We start from the raw sequence: 20,514 nt of genomic DNA, 5'->3' as shown, positions 1-20,514 counted from the left end.
CAGGCCCAGCGGCCATGGCTCACGGGCCCAGCCGCTCCGCGGCATATGGGATCCTCCCAGACCGGGGCACGAACCCGTATCCCCTGCATCGGCAGGCGGACTCCCAACCACTGCGCCACCAGGGAGGCCCCCTTTAGTCTTTTTATGTATATATTTTCATTAAAAATTTTTCTGATTTAAATATAAGATGGGGGTCTGTTGATCAAATGGGAAGGTGTAAGTTTCAAACAGTGCTGAGGTTATTTTAGCTTTATTATCCAATATGGATTTGAGAGATGAGATACTAAAGGGATAGAATGAGTTAAACGTCAAGTTGAATATTATGACTGGAAAACAGTTGAAATATTGAAGATATTGAAAACAGTTCTAGGCAGATAATAAAAAATGTTAGAGAATAAGTTGCTGGGGCCCATCTATGTTTGTCATGTCTCCTGTATTGAGGCACCATCAACTATAGGAGCTTCGTAGCCCAATTTGAGTATAGAGGCTTTGTTCAAAATCCTAAGATAATTCTCAGAACACCATATTTCTGTTCAGTTAGCTGCTGAGATAACCTAATAATCAGTCAATAACTAGACCACCACCAGCTGTCACAGATCATACCTCACACCTATATACTAGTTTATAGGTATCTTATTTAAAATTCTAAGATTTCGGGACTTCCCTGGGGCACAGTGGTTAAGAATCCACCTGCCAATGCAGGGGACACAGGTTCAATCCCTGGTCCGGGAAGATCCCACATGCCGTGGAGCAACTAAGCCCGTGCTCCACATCTACTGAGCCTGCACTCTAGAGCCCACGAGCCACAACTACTGAGCCCGCGAGCCACAACTGCTGAATACCGCGAGCCTAGAGCCCGTGCTTCGCAACAAGAGAAGCCACTGCAATGAGAAGGTCACGTGCCGCAATGAAGAGTAGCCCCCGCTCGCCGCAACTAGAGAAAGCCCGCACGCAGCAACGAAGATCCAACGCAGCCAAAAAATATATAAATAAATAAAATGCTAAGATTTCAAGGGTGACAGTTTTTCTAAGGAAACCAACTGTTAAATACAGTGTAGTCACATTTGAGGTTAGGAGCTAAAGTTAGCACACAGGTGAAAATCACACATAATCAGAGTCAGCCTTGAAAAATCCCTCAAATTACCCATGGCATATAGAGCGTAGTCTAACTGGATTTGTGTATATGATCATACTCAGTAAATATGCATGGTATGGATGTTTAGTATATACAGTGCTGCAGAATTTATGTAATAAAGTATGCATCTTCAAAATATGGTAGTTTTTTTTATTTCTTAAACTTTTTTTTGGCCAAGCATATATCATTAAATTTAAGTAAGTGGATTTGATGCTTACACCATTCCATGTCTCACTCTTCCTTCTTTTTGCTAATTTTTATGAAAGACTTGACCTAGTACTATGTTACCTGTTTGTCTCTCTGTTTTCTATCTGTAAGCTCCCTAAGGAGAGAGTCTGTGTCGTACTTATCTTTTTTTTTCTTCTCTACCTAAAGCATCTAGTGTAGTGTCTTGCACATAGTGTTTAGGAAGTGATGGTTAAAGAAGAGCAAGAGGAGCAGTTATGTGTGTGTATTGGTAAACACCATTTGATTACAAATAACAGAATCTATTCCAATTAGCTATGATTCTGAAGGAGAATTTACTGAAAAATCATAGGGACATATCATGGAACCAAGGAAGGAAATATACAGGTCTCACTAGGGATTGGAACAAAGCACTTAGAAAGCCTCTAGGAACCAAAACAACTTCTCTTTGTCCCTGGCTTTCTGTCTAACTCTTCTGGACTCTGACACTGTATTTGATCCTCCTTCTGCTTAGGGTCATAAAATCTTATGCCTTGGCTTCTGTTGCCCCTCTTCATTTGCTATGTGTTACCAGCCTTCTCTGCTTCTCCTTACATTTAGTGGAAAAAAGCCTTTTATGCAGCCCTTCTCCATTTAAGCACCAGCAGAGATTGACTGGAGTCCTGTATCTCAGTTGCAAGCTCCGGGACTTCCCTGGTCGTCCAGTGGTTAAGACTCCACGCTTCCAATGCAGAGGGCACAGATTTGATCCCTGGTCAAGGAACTAAGATCCCGCATGCCGCGCGGCGTGGCCAAAAAAATGCAAGTTCCTAGGAAAGAGACTGGCTGACTTAGCTTGGAACAGCCTTCCAGTTCTGGTCCCTGTGTTGTGATAAGGGTGCGCAGGATCACACGGACTCCTCCACCACTCAGCACAGAGCACGTTCTCTAAGAACGTGGCTTAAGAACTGGGAGAATACAGTTGACAGTGTGACTAGAAAATTGCTAGAAAGCAGAACATTGCTAGAGAGCAAAACATTTTGCCTTAAGACAGTTCAGCGTCTTGAGATTCTCAAAGTGGGGAGTAGAGCCTGAAAACAACAGCCGTGTGAGGTCCTGGCAAAGGGCAGTGAGTACTCCCAGAAAAAGAACTCCCTCTTTCACTGCTGATTGTGCCTGTGTTTACTGTACTTATCATACACTTGTTGGAAAAGAAGAATCTTAAGAGAAAAAACTGCTTTGGGCCTGTGGTAAGAGAGACAGAGCTTCTCATACTTAGAAGGGTCTGGAATGATGAATTTGAAGCCATTTCTGCCAAACTTTCACCCTTTGGGGCTCCCCTGGTGGCGCAGTGGTTGAGAGTCCGCCTGCCGATGCAGGGGACACGGGTTCGAGCCCTGCTCCAGGAAGATCCCACATGCTGCGGAGCAACTAAGCCTGTGCGCCACAGCTACTGAAGCCCACGCGCCTAGAGCCCGTGCTCCACAACGAGAGAAGCCACCGCAACGAGAAGCCCATGCACTGCAACGAAGAGTAAACCCCGCTCACCACAACTAGAGAAAGCTCGCGTACAGCAACGAAGACCCAATGCAGCCAAATAAATTTAAAAAAACAACAACTCTGTCTTACAGTATATGGAGCAAACTTCAGACAAGGGAAAGTGTGTTGTGCTTTTCATCTTTTCCTCTTAAAGAGTGTGTGTGCATGTGTGTACATTGCCAAATCTACCTACCTTGTCCAGAAAACATTTTAAAAGGACATTTAAATGCTTCTATTGACGTTACAGCGTAAATCCAATCCGTAGCAAAAATTTTGTGAAGCAAAAATAGAAAGGATTGTTTCATTTACTGGGCTTGGAAAGGCATAATTGTCATACTCTGTACTAGTTTGCTGGTCTTTGATGGAGCTAATTTAGTTGCGATAGCACTATGAATTCCGTTCCGTTCTTCCAAGGACAAAACATCATGACTTTTAACCTTTATTAGCTGGCTACAGTAGTTAGCCATAAATAGGAATAGATATTTCTGAAGCTCAGCACTCAGTACACTTCTGGACTAGGATAAGTTCTATGGTTGTGTGTCCTTTGTGTTATTTTCCATAGTTTCGAGCATTGGGACATTTCTCATGTTACGGCTAACAATGTACTCTATAGTATCGTGAAATATAAGCATAGAAGTTCATATGTGAGACACTTGCTTATCTGTTAGAGCCAAACCCTTGTGGCCCTTCTCTGCTGCTTAAAACCCTCAAATAGCTCTAAGTCACATGAGGCATAGAGAGTAATTATCTTTAATTATGTACATAAAATTTATTCCTCTCTCCTGCAAAAAAAAAAAATAGCACCACTTTTATTTTAGATACTTGGCTGGTGAAGACTTGTTGGGCCAGTAATTTCTTTAATTGCAAATAGGGAGTTGTGAGTTTATTATAGAAATTGTGTGACCTGCATGTACCTCACAGTTACACAAAGTACTGACACCTTTTCAGTGCATTGTTTTGCAAAGTACAGAACTGCTAGAGATATTTGCTCAGTGTGAAGGCAGAACTTGTTATTTGGATTTTGACTTCTTTTAAGGATCTTCATGAAAAATAGAAGGCAGAGTTCCAAAAATAGACCCAAGTAACTTATATGTATGTGGCCTGGGCTGGAGTGTGGTGATTAGTTCCAGAAAACTATTATAGTGCTTATGCAGCCAAAGGTTTAGAAAAGGTCAAGCACCAAAGCCTGTCAGAGGAAGCTTGCTTATAAGTTTGCACAGACCCTAAAGTTTCTGATGTCATTTTCTCCCTTTAATTCTTTCTTTCTTTTTTTTTTTGCGGTACGTGGGCCTCTCACTGTTGCGGCCCCTCCCGTTGCGGAGCACAGGCTCTGGACGTGCAGGCTCAGCATCCGTGGCTCACGGGCCCAGCCGCTCCGCGGCATGTGGGATCTTCCCGGACCGGGGCACGAACCTGTGTCCCCTGCATCGGCAGGCGGACTCTCAACCACTGCGCCACCAGGGAAGCCCTCCCTTTAATTCTTGATCATACTTTACTTTTTTGTCTTTACTCACATCTCTCTTACTATGTACCTACATGTTTCTCTTCCTTCTATATCTTCAAAGCCATTCTTCAGACATTAAGAATAGCTTAGTGGCTGCCCTTAGAGAATGCTTTTTGAAGGAGGGCAGAGGCAGAAGTCTCAGTGGCCATCATAGGACTGACCACAGACAGCCCTCAGTCACTCCCCCTCCTTAACTCATAGTTTGTCGAGGTTAATCACTAAGAGAGAAGGTAGCATTTAGCATCCCCAAAGCTATGGAGTACTATGGAATGAAAGAGATGAGTCATTGAAGTGAATTATTCCTATGGGTTATGAGAAGGTGAAAGCCTGTATCTACTGTCTTGTATTAAAACTCAGTGAATTCCTTTCCAGTGTCTCTTAGTGTCATTGTGAGAGAGAATATTTTCCTTAAGTTCCAGTAACAGACTACATGAAGATAGATAATGCCTCACATCTGTTATCAAAATGATAATCCAGTTGCTAGCTAAGCCCTTTTGTATTTGTAGAATATAATGTATCTATATGCATACTTAAGACAAAAACCAACAAAAAGATCAAGTTTTAACATTTGTGACCAATATTTTCATCTTTCAATGACTTCTAAGTAAGTGCTTTATATTCCACCCACTTAACAGAAGAGTTTGTCAGCTCTGTACACCTCTGCACTCTTTTGTGCTTTCAACAGTCTGACACACTTTTAACTTTTCTCTCCATTTTCCTCTTTCTTTATGCTTCATATTGCTTTAATTCATCTTTTCTTACCAACCTGTAGAGTCTCTTACTAATAATTACTTTAGTCATAGCGCAAGGAGATGAAGTTTTCACTAGCAAGAACTCAGCATCAGCTGTGTCCATAGCACTAGGATGAGTAATTTGAGGGCCACAGAGTTATAAATAACATGGTCACTGCCCCATTGGAAGGAAAATGTAATGTTTATTGAGCTTTCATAATGTTTTTTGTAAGACATTGTTGTACTGCTCTCAAGGAGCTCACTAAGGTATGTAAGTAACTACAGTGCACACAGAATGTGTGGAATGTTATTTTTTTAAGTTACATATAAAATTATATGGAAGTTCTGAAGGGAAAAATGGTTTCTAATTATGGGAAACAGGGAAGGCTTTTTAAAGAGGATGGTAGCTGTGGGGCTGAACTTTCAAAAAGAGGTATGATTTACTCAAACATGTTCAAATAGAAGGATAAAGAAAGCTTTCCAAGAATAAAATAAGCTAAGGCCCAGAGGCAAAGTGAACTTACTTATCTTGCCCAGTTAACCTCTACTTTCCCATTCAGAAAATGAGGGTGACACTTGTGTCTGTTCATAAATTTATTAAAGAGGTGTTCACTGAGCATCCCACTTGGGTTAAGTACTGGTCTAAGCTAAAGCCCTGGGGATACAGTGGTGAATAAGAGTAGGCATTGCCCCTAACTTACATTCTAAATTTATTTATTTACTTTTTATTTTCGACTGTGTTGGGTCTTTGTTGCTGTACGCAGGCTTTCTCTAGTCGCGGCGAGCGGGGACTACTCTTTGTTGCGGTGCGCGGGCTTCTCATTGCAGTGGCTTCTCTTGTTGTGGAGCACGAGCTCTAGGCACGCAGGCTTCAGTAGTTGTGGCACGCGGTCTCAGTAGTTGTGGTTCACGGGCTCTAGAGCTCAGGCTCAGTAGTTGTGGTGCACGGGCTCAGTTGCTCTGCAGCATGTGGGATCTTCCCGGACCAGGGCTCAAACCCATGTCCCTTGCATTGGCAGGTGGATTCTTAAACACTGTGCCACCAGGGAAGCCCCCACTAACTTACATTCTAAAAGGGAGACAACCTGTGATTGGCTCCAGGTAAGCAGAATCAGCAGTTCTAGAGAGTTTCAGAGGAAGGAGAGGGTTATGGGCTGGAGAAAGCTTCTTGTTTGGGATCATACAGATTGCTAAGTACAGAACCTCTTGTCTGCTCCATTATTGTATGTAAGTCAGCCTCACTTATATCTTTCATAACTCCTTACAGAGCTGAACCACTAGCTGCATGTGACTACTGAGCACGTGAAATGTGGCTAATCCAAATGTGCTCTAAGTATAAAGTACACACTGGGGGCTTCCCTGGTAGCACAGTGGTTAAGAATCAGCCTGCCAATGCAGGGGCACGGGTTAGAGCCCTGGTCCAGGAAGATCCCACATACCGCGGAGCAACTAATCCCGTGTGCCACAACTACTGAGCTTGTGCTCTAGAGCCTGCGAGCCACAACTACTGAAGCCCGCGTGCATAGAGCCTGTGAAGCCACCACAATGAGAAGCCCGCGCACCGCAACAAAGAGTAGCCCTCGTTCACCACACCTAGAAAAAGCCCGCGTGCAGCAACAAAGACCCAATGCAGCCAAAAATAAATAAAATAAAAATAAATTTAAAATACACACTGAATTTCAAAGATTTAGTATCCCAAAAAGTGATGTAAAATATCTCAATAATTTCTTTTAAATTCTTATTGAAGTATAGTTGCTTTACAATGTTGTGTTAATTTCTGCTGTACAGCAAAGTGAATCAGTTATACATATACACATATCCACTCTTTTTTAGATATCCTTCCCATTTAGGTCACCACAGAGCATTGAGTAGAGTTCCTTGTGCTATACAGTAGTTTTTCATTAGTTATCTATTATATATATAGTAGTGTATATATGTCAATCCCAATCTCCCAATTCATCCCCCCTTTCCTTGTCAGTAACCATAAGTTTGTTTCCTGCATCTGTGACTCTATTTCTGTTTTGCAATCTCAATAATTTTTAAATTGATTACATGTTGAGGTGATGATATTTTAGATATGAGTTAAATAAAATTTGTTATTAAACTTAATTTTACCTGTTTCTTTTTACTTTTAAAATGTGACTTCTAGAAAATTTTAGATTAAATCCATGGTTCTCATTCATGGCTTGCATTATATTTCTATTAGTGCTGTTATAAGGCAATGCTAGGGTCCTAGTGTATACTTAGTTCTGTTATTAAAGAGGTACTAAGGCAATATGGGTGTATAATACTCAGATAACATCCTTATTTTTCCTTTTCTTCATTCTTTTGATCTTCTTTTTATTTACTCAGATATCTCTGCCTTTTCAACTTTGTTGATGGCCTTTGCCATAATTTTTAGAGACATTTGCTTAACTAGTAGGTGGTTCAGAATTTAAAGAAACTCCAGGTGAGAGTAAAGTAGTCTTAGTTTTTCTAATTTCGGAGAGCTGTTGCCCTGCTTTTTCTGCTGTGCTTTGAGCTACCTATATGCTTGCTGGTCCCTCAGCCTGCAAGATTATTCCCTCTCCCCACACTCCAGTCTAATCGGCTCCTAACCATCCTTCAAGACTCAGCCTATAACCCCCGCTCTCTGCGAAGCCATCCCTAATCCCTTCAGTCAAGGTTATATGCTTCTCTTTATTGTTCCCTTGGCACTCTATTCTCACTTGTGATGTTTGATGAATGGACAAACTGACCACCAGACATTTTAAACTTAAATGAATTTGAAACTGGAAGCAGGGACATTGCAACACTTATTCCTTAGATTAAGTGAAAATCAGCAAGATAAGTAAGTTCACTTTGCCCCCTTGGAAGTCTTCATGCCTCCTCAGTGACCAGAATTATAAGGTCATCTCAAATTTTCCACCAGGTCACATCTGTTCTGACTGGAGAGGTGTTTGGGTGAAGGCTCAAATGAGGAAAGAATGGCAGGCTGTAGCATCTGTTCCATTGACCAGTTCTGTGGCAAGCCAGTTAACCTCTACTTTCCCATTCAGAAAATGAGGGTGACACTTGGTACTTTACTCTTCCATGGCTATTTTGATGCTTAAGGAAGGGTATTAAGTATTAAGAGAGTTCAATAATAGGGGACACTCTTGCTTCTGTGCTACGATTAGACTGTATGCTTTAGTGGGTTTGTTCTTTCAATCAGGAGACTTCTGGGAAAAATTTGTTAAATGGGTCCAAAGTTAATGAAAACCTATGCTTATCTGCTTTTTATACTTTATTAATCCAAACATATGCCAAGTTGCCCTCTGAATTCCTAATGATATGTTTAATTTATTAGGTTTAATTTAAAGATTGGTAGTTGTATTAGAAAAATACTACTAATGCACTCCTGATGGACTCTTACCTGTGCTTTTTGTAAGGAAAAAATTACTCTTTCTTTATTACTTGAGTTCATAACCTATCAACATCATCAGTATCTTGTGATTGTCCCTTAGGTTCATACACTGACTGCGTTTTACTGAATCTTTATTAAATTGGTTAATCTCCTTTGAAAGTAAAGTGACCCAGTAGTCCTCACTGACACTCTAGATGTCCGTGGACTTCAGTGTGCAGATAGGTATATGTGGTATAGTAAAAGAGCCTGGGGGACTTCCCTGGCCGTCCAATGGTTAAGACTCTGTGCTTCCAACGCAGGGGGCGCAGGGTTCAATCCCTAGTCGGGGAACTAAGATCCCACATGCTGCACAGCACGGGCAAAAAGAAAAGAGCCTGAAACCTGGAGGCGGAAGTGGGGTTTTAGGTCTTGGCTGTACCACTCAGTGTATGACCTGAGCAAGTCACTTCAAATGAATTTCCTTACCCATAAAATGAGAATAGTAATTCCTATATGTACTTGTTAGGATTAAATGGGAAGGCCTATATAAAAACACTTCATAAACTGTAAAGCAGTTTATGGCCAATAGACTTTTGTGATGCAAGTATGCTTTGAATGGAAATTTCTTATTGTATTGTTGAACAAATAATGGGGGAGGAAGGATTCTCCTGACTTTGAAATATCAATGATAATTTTGACAAAAACCTAGGAGACTCCTCCAAACATGCTGCTGCTGGCTGCATGTAAGAGAGGAGATAACCTAGTGCTGGGGCTTTGAGAAGAATGAGTCAAGGCAGCTTCTGAAAACATTTTTAAATACTCTATGGGCCTGGATACTTAAGTAATAGGACGGTAGTACTAAATGTGAAAAGAGGCCCAGCACTGGAAACAGACCAGGGACCAAAGAGGATTTAGAACTGGCAATGTGGCAACATACACTAAAATGTTAAATGTGCATGACCCTTGACTCAGCATTTCCTCTTCAAGGAATCTACCCTCAAGATACATTTGTATTCATGCCCCAAAATGTAGGCATAAGGACTTTTTTGCAGTGTTGTATGCACATCTGTCTAGACACGTTCCATTTTCAAATGATAGAGTTCAAGCTCACTTAATTGAGGGAGTGGGGGTTGGGGAGAGAATTTCTTGGCTCACAGGACTGAGAAGTCCAGGATTCTCACCTCAGGCCAGCCAGATCCAGGACCCGCATTGTCCTTGGTCCTCAGGTTTGTGGTATACTTGTCTGTCTGCTTCTCTCAGCTCTGCTTTCTCTGTGTTGGTTTCATTCTCAGATAAGTAGTCTACCTGTTCTCATGTGGTTGTCTCTGGTAGCTTCAGGCTAAGCTCCTTCCAGTTTAGTGATCAAGGGGGATGAAAATCGCTCCTCCTTCTCTATAATTTCAAAAAGGCCCAGAGTTGACTCTCATTGTACCGACATAGTTCAAGCTCCTATCCTTGACCCAGTTCCCCAGGGCAGGAGGATAGGATCCTCTAATTAATCTGGCTTGAGTCATATTCTTGGGGTGGCAGTGGGAAATGGCTTGACCCCACTTTAACCACATGTAGTAACAATGAAGGAATGGTGCTTTCCTGCTGGAAGAGTAAGATGTTATTAGAAGAAGGAAGAAAGGATGCGTGTCAGGCGAAAGCAATAGCTGTTCACTATAATGTCTACTTCTAATAACAAATATATGGATACAACCTAAATGTCCATCAGTACAGGAAAACTTAAATGTGATATATCATAGGGGGAGATATGATGTAACTTTTAAAGTGAATGATGTGCATACATGTGTTGACAAGGAAAAATGTCCATTATATAATATTAAATTACAAATGAAGCTGCAGAAAAGTATTTTTAATTATGTGTATGTGTATCATCTGTTATGGATATGAATACTTTTTATTCATGTATTTCTGTACTGCTTTTGGTTTGCTATTGTATTTATTTAAAATTAGTATATATCACATTTATAATTTAAAAAAACTAATGTCCCAGGTGGCCCCCATTCCAGATAAGGAACTAGAATTGACAAATCAAGAACTATAGAGATGGACTTCCCTGGTGGCACAGTGGTTAAGAATCTGTCTGCCAATGCAGGGGACATGGGTTCGAGCCCTGGTCCGGGAAGATCCCACATGCCGCGGAGCAATGAAGCCTGTGCGCCACAACTACTGAGCCTGTGCTCTAGAGCCTGTGAGCCACAACTGCTGAGCCCGTGCACCACAACTACTGAAGCCTGCGGCACCTAGAGCCCGTGCTCCGCAACAAGAGAAGCTACTGCCATGAGAAGCCAGCACACTGGAACAAAGAGTAGCCCCCACTCGCTGCAACTAGAGAAAACCCGCGCACAGCAATGAAGACCCAACGCAGCCAAAAATAAAATAAAATAAAAAAATAATTAATTTAAAAAAACTATAGAGAGATGGACAGATGATACAAAAACTGTAAAATAGTATTCAGGTAACTGATTTAAAAATATTGGGACTTCCCTGGTGGCGCAGTGGTTAAGAATCTACCTGCCAATGCAGGGGACACAGGTTCGAGCTCTGGTCCAGGAAGATCCCACATGCCGCGGAACAGTTAAGCCCGAATGCCACAACTACTGAGCCTGCTCTCTAGAGCCCGTGAGCCACAACTAGCAGCCCATGTGCCACAACTACTGAAGCTCTCGGGCCTAGAGCCCGTGCTCTGCAACAAGAGAAGCCTCCGCTGTAAGAAGCCCGCGCACCGCAATGAAGAGTAGCCCCTGCTCACCACAGCTAGAGAAAGCCCGTGGGCAGCAACGAAGACCCATCGCAGCCAAAAATAAATATTGGGAACCAAGGAGGTGGGTAGGACAGATTAACCAGATTAATCTGCCTGTGTAGTAGGGTGGCGGGTTTATATCCTGGAAGGATAATGGTAACCAAAAAGGCATGTGGTTTGGAAGAAGTGGGGTAGGGAGCACAGAGAATAACTTTGGCAACCACATGAATGAAAGGGAAGAAGAACGAAGGCGGAGAATGTTGGCAGCTTAGTATAGCGACATGAGCAGTGAATCTGGAGTTGAGAGGTCTGGTTGTGTTACTTGGGCACCCTGTCAGCTAGGAAAGGTCACACAGTGTCTCTCAGGGTCTCTACCTCATATGTAAAATGGAGTCATTACTATTTTCCCTGTTTTGTTCATAGGATGACTGTGAGATTGAAGTGAGATGGAAAAGGGCTATGTATGTAAAGAAAAGACCATATAATTCCAAGTTAGACAGGATCAAAATAAAGAATGTGTCTGAAAATGGAGTGGGAGAAGAAAAGGATAGGAAGATGTCATCAGACTTCCTTTGCACATTAGACAGCTTAGATGGCTAATTTTGTTGGTCATTTAATCTATTTGGATGGGCAGGTGCTTTATTGAGAGATAGGAAGATGTTTACATTTGTTTGTGTGTATGTTTTTCAGTACTGTTCACTAAAATGAATAATTCTACATAGTTCACCTGCAAGTGAGAACAGCAAAGACATAACTGCACATACCATATACAACCATTATGGAAGAAAATACACAGAAGAAAGTCCATGTAGAAATACTACAACTCTGAATTACTTGGAATCTTCATATTGGTGGCTTGCCCAACAGAACTTCTTAAATATCATTCACATGAAATCCAAATAAGAACTACTCAGAAATATCAATTATGTTAGCAATTCCCACACATTTAAAATCTGATTAATTTGTTTTGCTCTGTGTATTTTAGCATTTTGAGTTTTAAATATTGTGTGTTCCAAATAGAAAACTCAAGTCAATTTCACTGAATTGTATTTATTTATTTACTTAGTACTTATTCTGCCCTTATCTACCATGTGCTTGGACTGGTGCTAGGCACCGATACACAAACATAATTAACACATAGTAGTCACTGCCTTCAAACAACCTTCTCTTAGTTCATAGGGAAGGCAGATACATGGACAAACAAAGTGTAATGGGAGTGGGGCAGGATTGTCAGGAAGAGGTTCACTGTACTTCGAATAATCTCATTTTTTTTCTTATTCCTTCTAAATGCCTGCTAAAACTTTCTTTTTAGTTGTTATTGTTCAGGTGCGTGTTAAGAAGAATTGATCATCTCTCAGCTTTTGAAGCTCAGTAGATAGTCTGTCTATATAAATTTTTTTTTTCGTGGCTGTGTTGGGTCTTTGTTGCTTTGCGCAGGTTTTCTCTAGTTGTGGTGAGCGGGGGCTACTCTTCGTTCCGGTGTGCAGGCTTCTCATTGTCGTGGCTTCTCTTGTTGTGGAGCACGGGCTCTAGGCGCGCAGGCTTCGGTAGTTGTGGCACGTGGGCTCGGTAGTTGTGGCTCGCGGGCTCTAGAGCTCAGGCTCAGTAGTTGTGGCGCATGGGCTTAGTTGCTCCGTGGCATGTGGGATCTTCCCGGGCCAGGGGTCGAACCCATGTCCCCTGCATTGGCAGGTGAATTCTTAACCACTGTGCCACCAGGGAGACCCTGTCTATATAACTTAATCACAGAGACAAAGTGGTAACATTTCAGAGATTGGGTTTTTTTTTTAATCCTATAAATTTACCAGTTCTGAGCTGAGTTAGTTTTTTGGGGAAGAGAAAGGATCCCCTACCCTTCAATCCCACCCCCAATACACAACACACTTTTAAAACATTTTTTATCTTTGATGCTATCTGCTGCAGAAGAAATCTGTCCTATCTTGGACTTTCTTTCCTGACTCCTTTGGATAAACACAACTTTGAACCTGCTTTGAGGCTAAAGGCCTTTGTAATTATGTGTGTATGTAGTAGAGAAACTGTAAAAGCTCAATTTCTCTGGCTCAGAAATGTGAGATTATTCCTCTGCTCTGCCTTTCCTCACCTTCTCTTCTCCCACCATACAAATTTGAGCTCATGTTAGGAGCATATGTCTGGTGATATTCCAGTTCCCAAGAGGCCAGTGAACAAGACAGTTGTAAAACATTTTTCATTATAGGTAAGGCAAAGTAATCCTGATTCTTTAATTTTGGGTCTAGCTGTTTCTGTTATTAAATCAGCAGTTTAAGTAGATTCATATGTTGAACTGGTTCATATTGTAAAAAGGCATTTTTTTCAGTCAGAGAAATGAGAGGGATTCTGTTCTTTTTTTAAAAGAGAAACAAACACATGTTTTGTCTCATTTTTGTAATAGTGCATTGTTTTTATAGAGTTATTTTCTGAGTTTTAAAGCCTATGCTTTCATTTTCCCCTTTCACTTCTTCCTGTGGAATATTATCATGTTTGTCTGCCTATTCTTTCTGCTTTCTTGTTAAGTGGACTTATTTAATATTATTATTATTACCCCTGGTGATAATTCCCTGTGTTTCAGTAATTCCCTGACCTCTCATAAACACTAAGGAACATTCAGTAGCTGTGCTAAAAGCTGCTACCATTGATGGGACCAAGGACAGCTTAACTTTGCAGAAAAACTCTCCTCTTTTCTTTAAAAATTAAAAAGCAAACTGTATAAATAAAAGAAGGGAATTGCCGAGGTCATTATGTCCTTAAAGGCTTTTTCCTAGAGCCCTGACTTTAGAAGACAAGTCATCAGCAGCATATACTTATTTTTTCATAGAAATATTTATATGATGTTATTTTTTTACATCCAGGTATTAATGTAGGTATGGGACTTATTTGAGTTTGCTTCACATCTAGGTAATTTAGTTTTTCAAAAAGAATGAAAGGCAAATTATTAGGCAATAATGTGATCAAATTAACAAAAGCTTCAAGGTGGTTCTATTTCAGTTCTCAGCCTGATGTGTATTTAAAAATATCTCTACTTAGAGTAGTTACCGCTCATAATACATTATGGAATCTTTTTAGGTAACAGCTTGGATGATAAAGAAGCCGTTACCCTTGATTTGGTGTGTTTAACCCAAGTTAAATTTATGACAGACTGAAAATTAGCTGTAGTGTTATACATCTCGCTTCCTGTTCTGTGCAACTTGATATATGTGTGGGCCATATGTCCAGCAGGAGTTATAAGAATATGTTATTGATGGATGGAAAAGCTGTTTCATAGTTCCGTGTGAAAATATACACTGTAACTTGTACAGTGTGTATATAACCTTGCAGTTTTGGTTTATGAGAGATTTAACCTCTGGCTAAAGGTAATATAATGAAATCTGTTGGAAATCCTTCAGAAGAGGAGAATTTGGAATCTACTTCTTTAATTTTCAAGCTTGTATGCAGTTGACCAATTTAGGAGGGAGACCTTAACTAAGTGCTTTTATTTTCAGAGCAGATGAGAGATTATAACAGTACCTTAATTTTTTGAAATACCATGGATCAAAGAATTCAGTGCATATCTACATTGCCTACTTCCCCCACTTCATTCCCTTTACCTCAAAATTATTTGCAGTAAGTACCTTGTTTTCCACACGTTTATTGCATTTAAGGCTTTGCCCTCATCCCCAGTCTTATTAAAGGAGTTCCACCATAATGTTGATTAATTTAAAATTTCCTAAACAATGGATTAGCGATGGCTCTGCAAAAGTAGTCTGAAACATAATATACAGGATTTCTCATTTAAATACAGCCCAGGTGATAAATCATTACTGTACAGTAATCTCTGACCAAAGAGGCAGACTTTCCTAGTGGGCCTGTGTCTGTGTCATTCACCACCAGCACTGGCCAGTTTTGAGGCAATCATGTGTGAAACCAGACACAGATTGGAACTTTTGTGGGCATCTTTATCTGTACAGACAGTTCTAATAAATTAAGGCCACATCTCCCAAAGAGACTTCTATACTCAGCAGCACAATTTCTGTAATACCTAAGAAACTCTAAACAGGTCTTTCAAATAGCCTTAAAATGATTCCTTTCAATAGGTGTTGAGTCCAGTTGTTCTGATGTGAGAGAACTTCTGAAAGAGATTAGTCTGTCAGTGTTTTCTGAGTCTTCATAATATATTAGCCATAAAGCAAAGCAATGCCCTTTATTTCTACCCTCTAGGTTGCACTTCTGAATCACCTGTGGATCTATGCTTACATCCACTACTAGAAATTCTGGTTTGGTAGGTTTGAAGTAAAGTCACTGTATCTGTTTTCTAAAGTTTTAGAGATATTTCTAATAGACACACTTTCAATTGAGTACCACTACAAGCTACATTTGAATTTGTACCGCGCATATTCTATATAATGTGGAGACAAGTTTCATTCATACTGGTGCTATGGCTTTACAAAGAGGAACCTAGAAGGTAGCTAGAAGGAAATCCTAGCTATAATCAGAATTTTGGATTTAAAAGAGAACCAGTCTAGGGGCTTCCCTGGCAATCCAGTGGTTAAGACTCCACACTTCCACTGTAGGGGGTGAGGGTTTGATCCCTGGTCAGGGAACTAAGGTCCCACATGCCACGCGGCATGACCAAAAAATAAAAAATAAAAAAATAAAAGAGAACCAGTCTAAACCCCTCCTCTTTACAGATGAAATAGAGCAAAGAGGTGAAAGAATTTTCAGAGTTGGTAGCAGAACCAAATCCATGACTCTGACTTGAGCTCTTTCTACACTAGCATCTTGGACCTAGTCCATCTTTGAGAAAAGCTTCAAGACCACTCAGTAATCTAGAAGTTGTCTTGAGCATCCCAAAGCCCAACAGGGTATTGTGAGGTTCAGAGTATTTAATAAAAGGAGCAGTAATGCAGCCAGCAGGAACTCCTCGCATCTTTGAAGTTACTAGGCAGGAGTTACGAGTGACATTACTCACAGTTAGAAATTATAGACATCACCCAGAAAGCTTTTGTGACTTCTTTGTAAACATGGAAATTTCTGACAAGAGATGCCTAGATTTGGTACTGAAGATTGTCAGGAACAAGATGATCATCTGTCTTATTTTTAAACTGATCCTTAAGTACTGGCAGCAGGTCTAGAAAATTATGCCAATATTATATTTCTACACAGGTCTGACTTTTATTTTAGCTTGTACTTCAGAAGGACGATATTGTGCCTAGATTTGCAATTTAACCAAGTAAAGGAATAGTATGTTTATTAATTAGGCTTAGATTTGGTTGTTAAAAGGAAAAATCCAAATAACAGTAGTTCAGTCAGGTAGAGATTGATTTTTCTTTTTTTTTTTTTAAAGCTACATGAGATGTATATATTTTTCAGATTTATTTATTATTTATTTTGGCTGCACTGGGTCTTAGTTGTGGCACATGGGATCTTTAGTTGTGGCACGCATGCAGGATCTAGTTCCCCGACCAGGGATCGAACCTGGGCCCCCTGCATTGGGAGCCCAGAGTCTTACCCACTGGACCACCAGGGAAGTCCCAGATTGATTTTTCTTTTGGATTAAAATAGTCCAGAGGGAAGGGAAGCCCAACATTAGTGTGGTTGCTTCATAGCTGTCAGGGATGGGTTCTTCTAATTTTGCTGCATCCATCTTGGTACTATGTTAAATCTTCAAGGTATCTGATGGTTCTAGATGGCTTCTGGAGCTTCGGTCATCTCAAAGGGGCATACCTCCAACTTGAGTCAGCTCCCTTTTTTTTTTTTTTTTTTTTTTTTTTTTGAGTCAGCTCCCTTGAAAGAACTTTCTAGAACCACCCTATCCAACAATTTCTGCTTCCGTATCACTGGTCACTCCTACTATCGAGGGAGACTGGAAAGTTATAACTGGGCGAGTTGCTATTCACAATAATTAGAAATTTTGTTGTTAAGAAAGAAGGAGGGAATGGATATTGAGCAGGTAACCAACAGATCTGCCACACCTGTTTTGAAGAGTACAATTTTTTATATTAGGAAAATCAAATTTTAGTCACATCAAAAACTATTATATAGGATATAAAATTTTAAAGATCTCCAAACTACAATCTACCATGTGTCTGCTTAATAAAAGCAATAAATCTGTATGGTACTGTTCTGCTTTGGATTTCTCATTAGAACTCATTGGGAACAGCTGTTAGGTTATATATATATATATATATATATATATATTTTTTTTTTTTTTTGTCGTACGTGGGCCTCTCACTGTTGTGGCCTCTCCCATTGCAGAGCACAGGCTCCGGACGCGCAGGCTCAGCGGCCATGGCTTACAGGCCCAGCCGCTCCACGGCATGTGGGATCTTCCTGGACCGGGACACGAACCCGTGTCCCCTGCATCGGCAGGCGGACTCTCAACCACCGCGCCACCAGGGAAGCCCCAGGTTTTATATATTTTAAATGAACTGAAGAAGGAGTTCTTCAGAACAACAGGGGAAAAGAGATAAATTAAACTCTGTTTCCTTTTGGAGATAGGGAGAATCAAAACAACCACAAGGACAATTCAGAGTATACTATATGAAATGGTATGAGACAGGAATGAGCCTATTAAAAAACTAAGAAAGAAGTTGTTTAGTATTTAGATGGAATATGATAGACTATTGCAGCATGTGAAATAAACACATATCATAGCAATGAATCATACCGATTCCAGGTATACAAGACCTGTGCTGGAGAGAAGGATGGGCACATTGGGTTAAAGTTCTAAGTATTAGACATTGTCTTAATCCAGTTGGGCTGCTGTAACAAAATACTACAGACTGAGTGGCTTATAAACACAGAAATGTATTTCTCACAGTTCCAGAGGCTGGAAGTCCAAGATCATGATACAAGCATGGTCAGGTTCTGGTGAAGGCCCTCTTCTGGGTTGCAGACTGCTGACTTCCTACTGTGTCCTCACATGGCTGAAGGGGCTAGGGAGCTCTGTGGGGTCTCTTTTTTAAGGGCATTAATCCCATTCATGAGGGTCCTGCCCTCATGATCTCACCTCCCAAAGGCTCACACCTCTTAAAACCATCACACTGGGCATTAGGTTTTCAACATGCGAATTTTGGAGGGACACAAACATTCAGATTACAGTAGATATAATTACCTCTGCCTGTACCATATCTGTACAAATGAAATGCAAAGATGGAGAGAATTTTGTTGTCTTAGAAACTTACAGGCAGGAGCAAGCAGTAATCTGCAGCGTGTACAACTGTAGACTGTGGTGTACATAAGCGTATTAAGATGGAAGTGTTCTCACTCTATAAGACCAGAGTTTTAGAAGTTCTGTAGTCTCATTCATACCCACAGTTCACATGGTGCCATTTAGCACATATTTATTGAGTGCCTCATATTTACAATACACTTTAAGGAGGAAATTCATTCACAAGTTGCCACGTAGGTGAGAAAGTCTAGATTTTGGCTTCTTATAACTATGAATTTCAAATCTGGGGAAAACCCAGCCTTGTATTTTTATTCCTTTTCCTTTCATAATTACTTATCAGTAACCAAACCCAGTCTGTTGACTTTGCTCCAACTGATAGAAAACAGGAAACTAAAGGGACTCCCTATGAGAAAAGGACCAGGCTGCATCCTCTGTGACCTCAGCCCTCCGGTCTGAGCTCTCCTCAGAGCAACAGTTGGAAACAGTTCCATCTCCTTGTGGCTTTGGTAGTAAGCATAGGGAATGCAAATGAAACCAGCTAATGGCAACAAGGTGTGTTAGCCTGGCCTTTGAGCTCCTGAACCATCTTTTGAACCTTTTATGCTAGTGCGCTTTTGGGCATCCTTGGGGGAGAAGAGTTTACGCTCTGATCCAGCAGTGGATCAGGGACCATTCTCTGTCTTACATAGCAGTGGAAATGCCTTTGGCACTCTGGTATTAAGTAACTGCTTATTTGAACATATTGTGCAATGGCTTAGCCTTTCCCACACATTACTAGTTCCCTTTGAAGCTGTTGTGCTCAGTTTGAGTTCTCCAGTAGGGACTATGAAAGAAAACAAAAATCTCACAAATTGTATTTCCTTTTTATCTACTTAGTGCTGTTGCAGCTATCTCATATTTTGGTTTTGTGTCCCTCACTCTGCACCCTATTTTCCCTCTGCTTTCAGGTGAAGGTCTCCCACAGGTGTATTACTTTGGACCATGTGGGAAATACAATGCCATGGTGCTGGAGCTTCTTGGCCCTAGCTTGGAGGACTTGTTTGACCTCTGTGACCGAACTTTTACTTTGAAGACTGTGTTAATGATAGCCATTCAGTTGGTAAGTTGGCATTGCCATTCTGCAGAAGGATAGGCGGGGCGGGTCTCCCAGCCACATCCTTGTGTCCCTGTTGGTGATTTACCAGCTGTAGTGACACCTAGTGAATGCACACTTACTGGCTTGCATTCTAGGAAGCTGGCTGGGGCAAAAAGGGTTAATCCAGAGAAGTTGCACTGCATTTGCCGTTTGCTCTATTTTAAGAATTTGCACCTTGGAGCAATACTCTGACCTTGACTGAAGTGGAAATTTATTTAGGGAGAAAGAGGATGATTAGGAAAAATTGTACAAATGCAAGTAACTTCTTTGTTATTTTATTTATAGGTTTTAAACACATGACTGTAAAGTTTTGTCATATCCTCCCTCTCTCCTTACCATAGCATCCAAGAAAAGATTGGAGATGTAACCCACTGCCCTAAAATCAGATTCCAAAGTTGTGTGACCAAGAACCTGCCTTAGTTCTCTTGCCTCTAGTTCTCACAGAGACTGAGACAGCTGAAGAGGCAGCTTTCTCAGCTCCTACCAAATTACACACCAGTACCAGTTTAAGGAATAGTTAAGACAGTTCCAACAGATGTATATGTATGACTGATTCACTTTGTTATAAAGCAGAAACTAATTAAAAAAATAAATAAATAAACTTAAAAAAAAAAAAAAAAAAAAAAAAAAAAGACAGTTCCTTTGAGAACTTTGTCATCCCCTAAGCAGAAGGATGTCTTTATTGGTCTGAAATGATGATGGTCTCACCCATTTTAAAGACTTGGAAATGTTAGAAAATTGATCTTGGGTACGCGGGCCTCTCACTGTTGTGGCCTCTCCCGTTGCGGAGCACAGGCTCCGGACGCGCAGGCTCAGCGGCCATGGCTCACGGACCCAGCCGCTCCACGGCATGTGGGATCTTCCCGGACCGGGGCATGAACCCGTGTCCCCTGCATCGGCAGGCGAACTCTCAACCACTGCGCCACCAGGAAGCCCTGATCTTGACTTTTGAGTCAAAAATTCAAATGCTCAAGCTTCCCTTTCTGTACTAAGTAGAAAAGCTTTGAAGATAGAAATGAACTTAATG

At 40.9% G+C, this 20,514-nt stretch overlaps 1 protein-coding gene across 5 annotated transcripts in view; it reads left to right on the top strand.

Moving 5' to 3' along the window:
• CSNK1G1 (casein kinase 1 gamma 1) overlaps nt 1-20,514 on the top strand; it is a 153,682-nt gene that overhangs the window by 92,835 nt on the left and 40,333 nt on the right. For all 5 annotated transcript variants that reach the window (XR_014015435.1, XM_081229539.1, XM_081229538.1 and 2 more), the window contains exon 5: nt 19,300-19,451. Coding sequence is in view for 4 of the 5 variants with exons in the window: in XM_081229539.1 (XP_081085665.1) it covers nt 19,300-19,451 (152 nt within the window). In the remaining variant the exon portion in view is untranslated. The remainder of the gene's footprint in view (nt 1-19,299; nt 19,452-20,514) is intronic.

Source organism: Mesoplodon bidens (assembly GCF_964165515.1).
Source record: "Mesoplodon bidens genome assembly, chromosome: 3".
In the NCBI taxonomy this organism is placed as follows: Eukaryota; Metazoa; Chordata; class Mammalia; order Artiodactyla; family Ziphiidae; genus Mesoplodon; species Mesoplodon bidens.
This window is presented reverse-complemented; position numbering and strand designations above follow the sequence as displayed.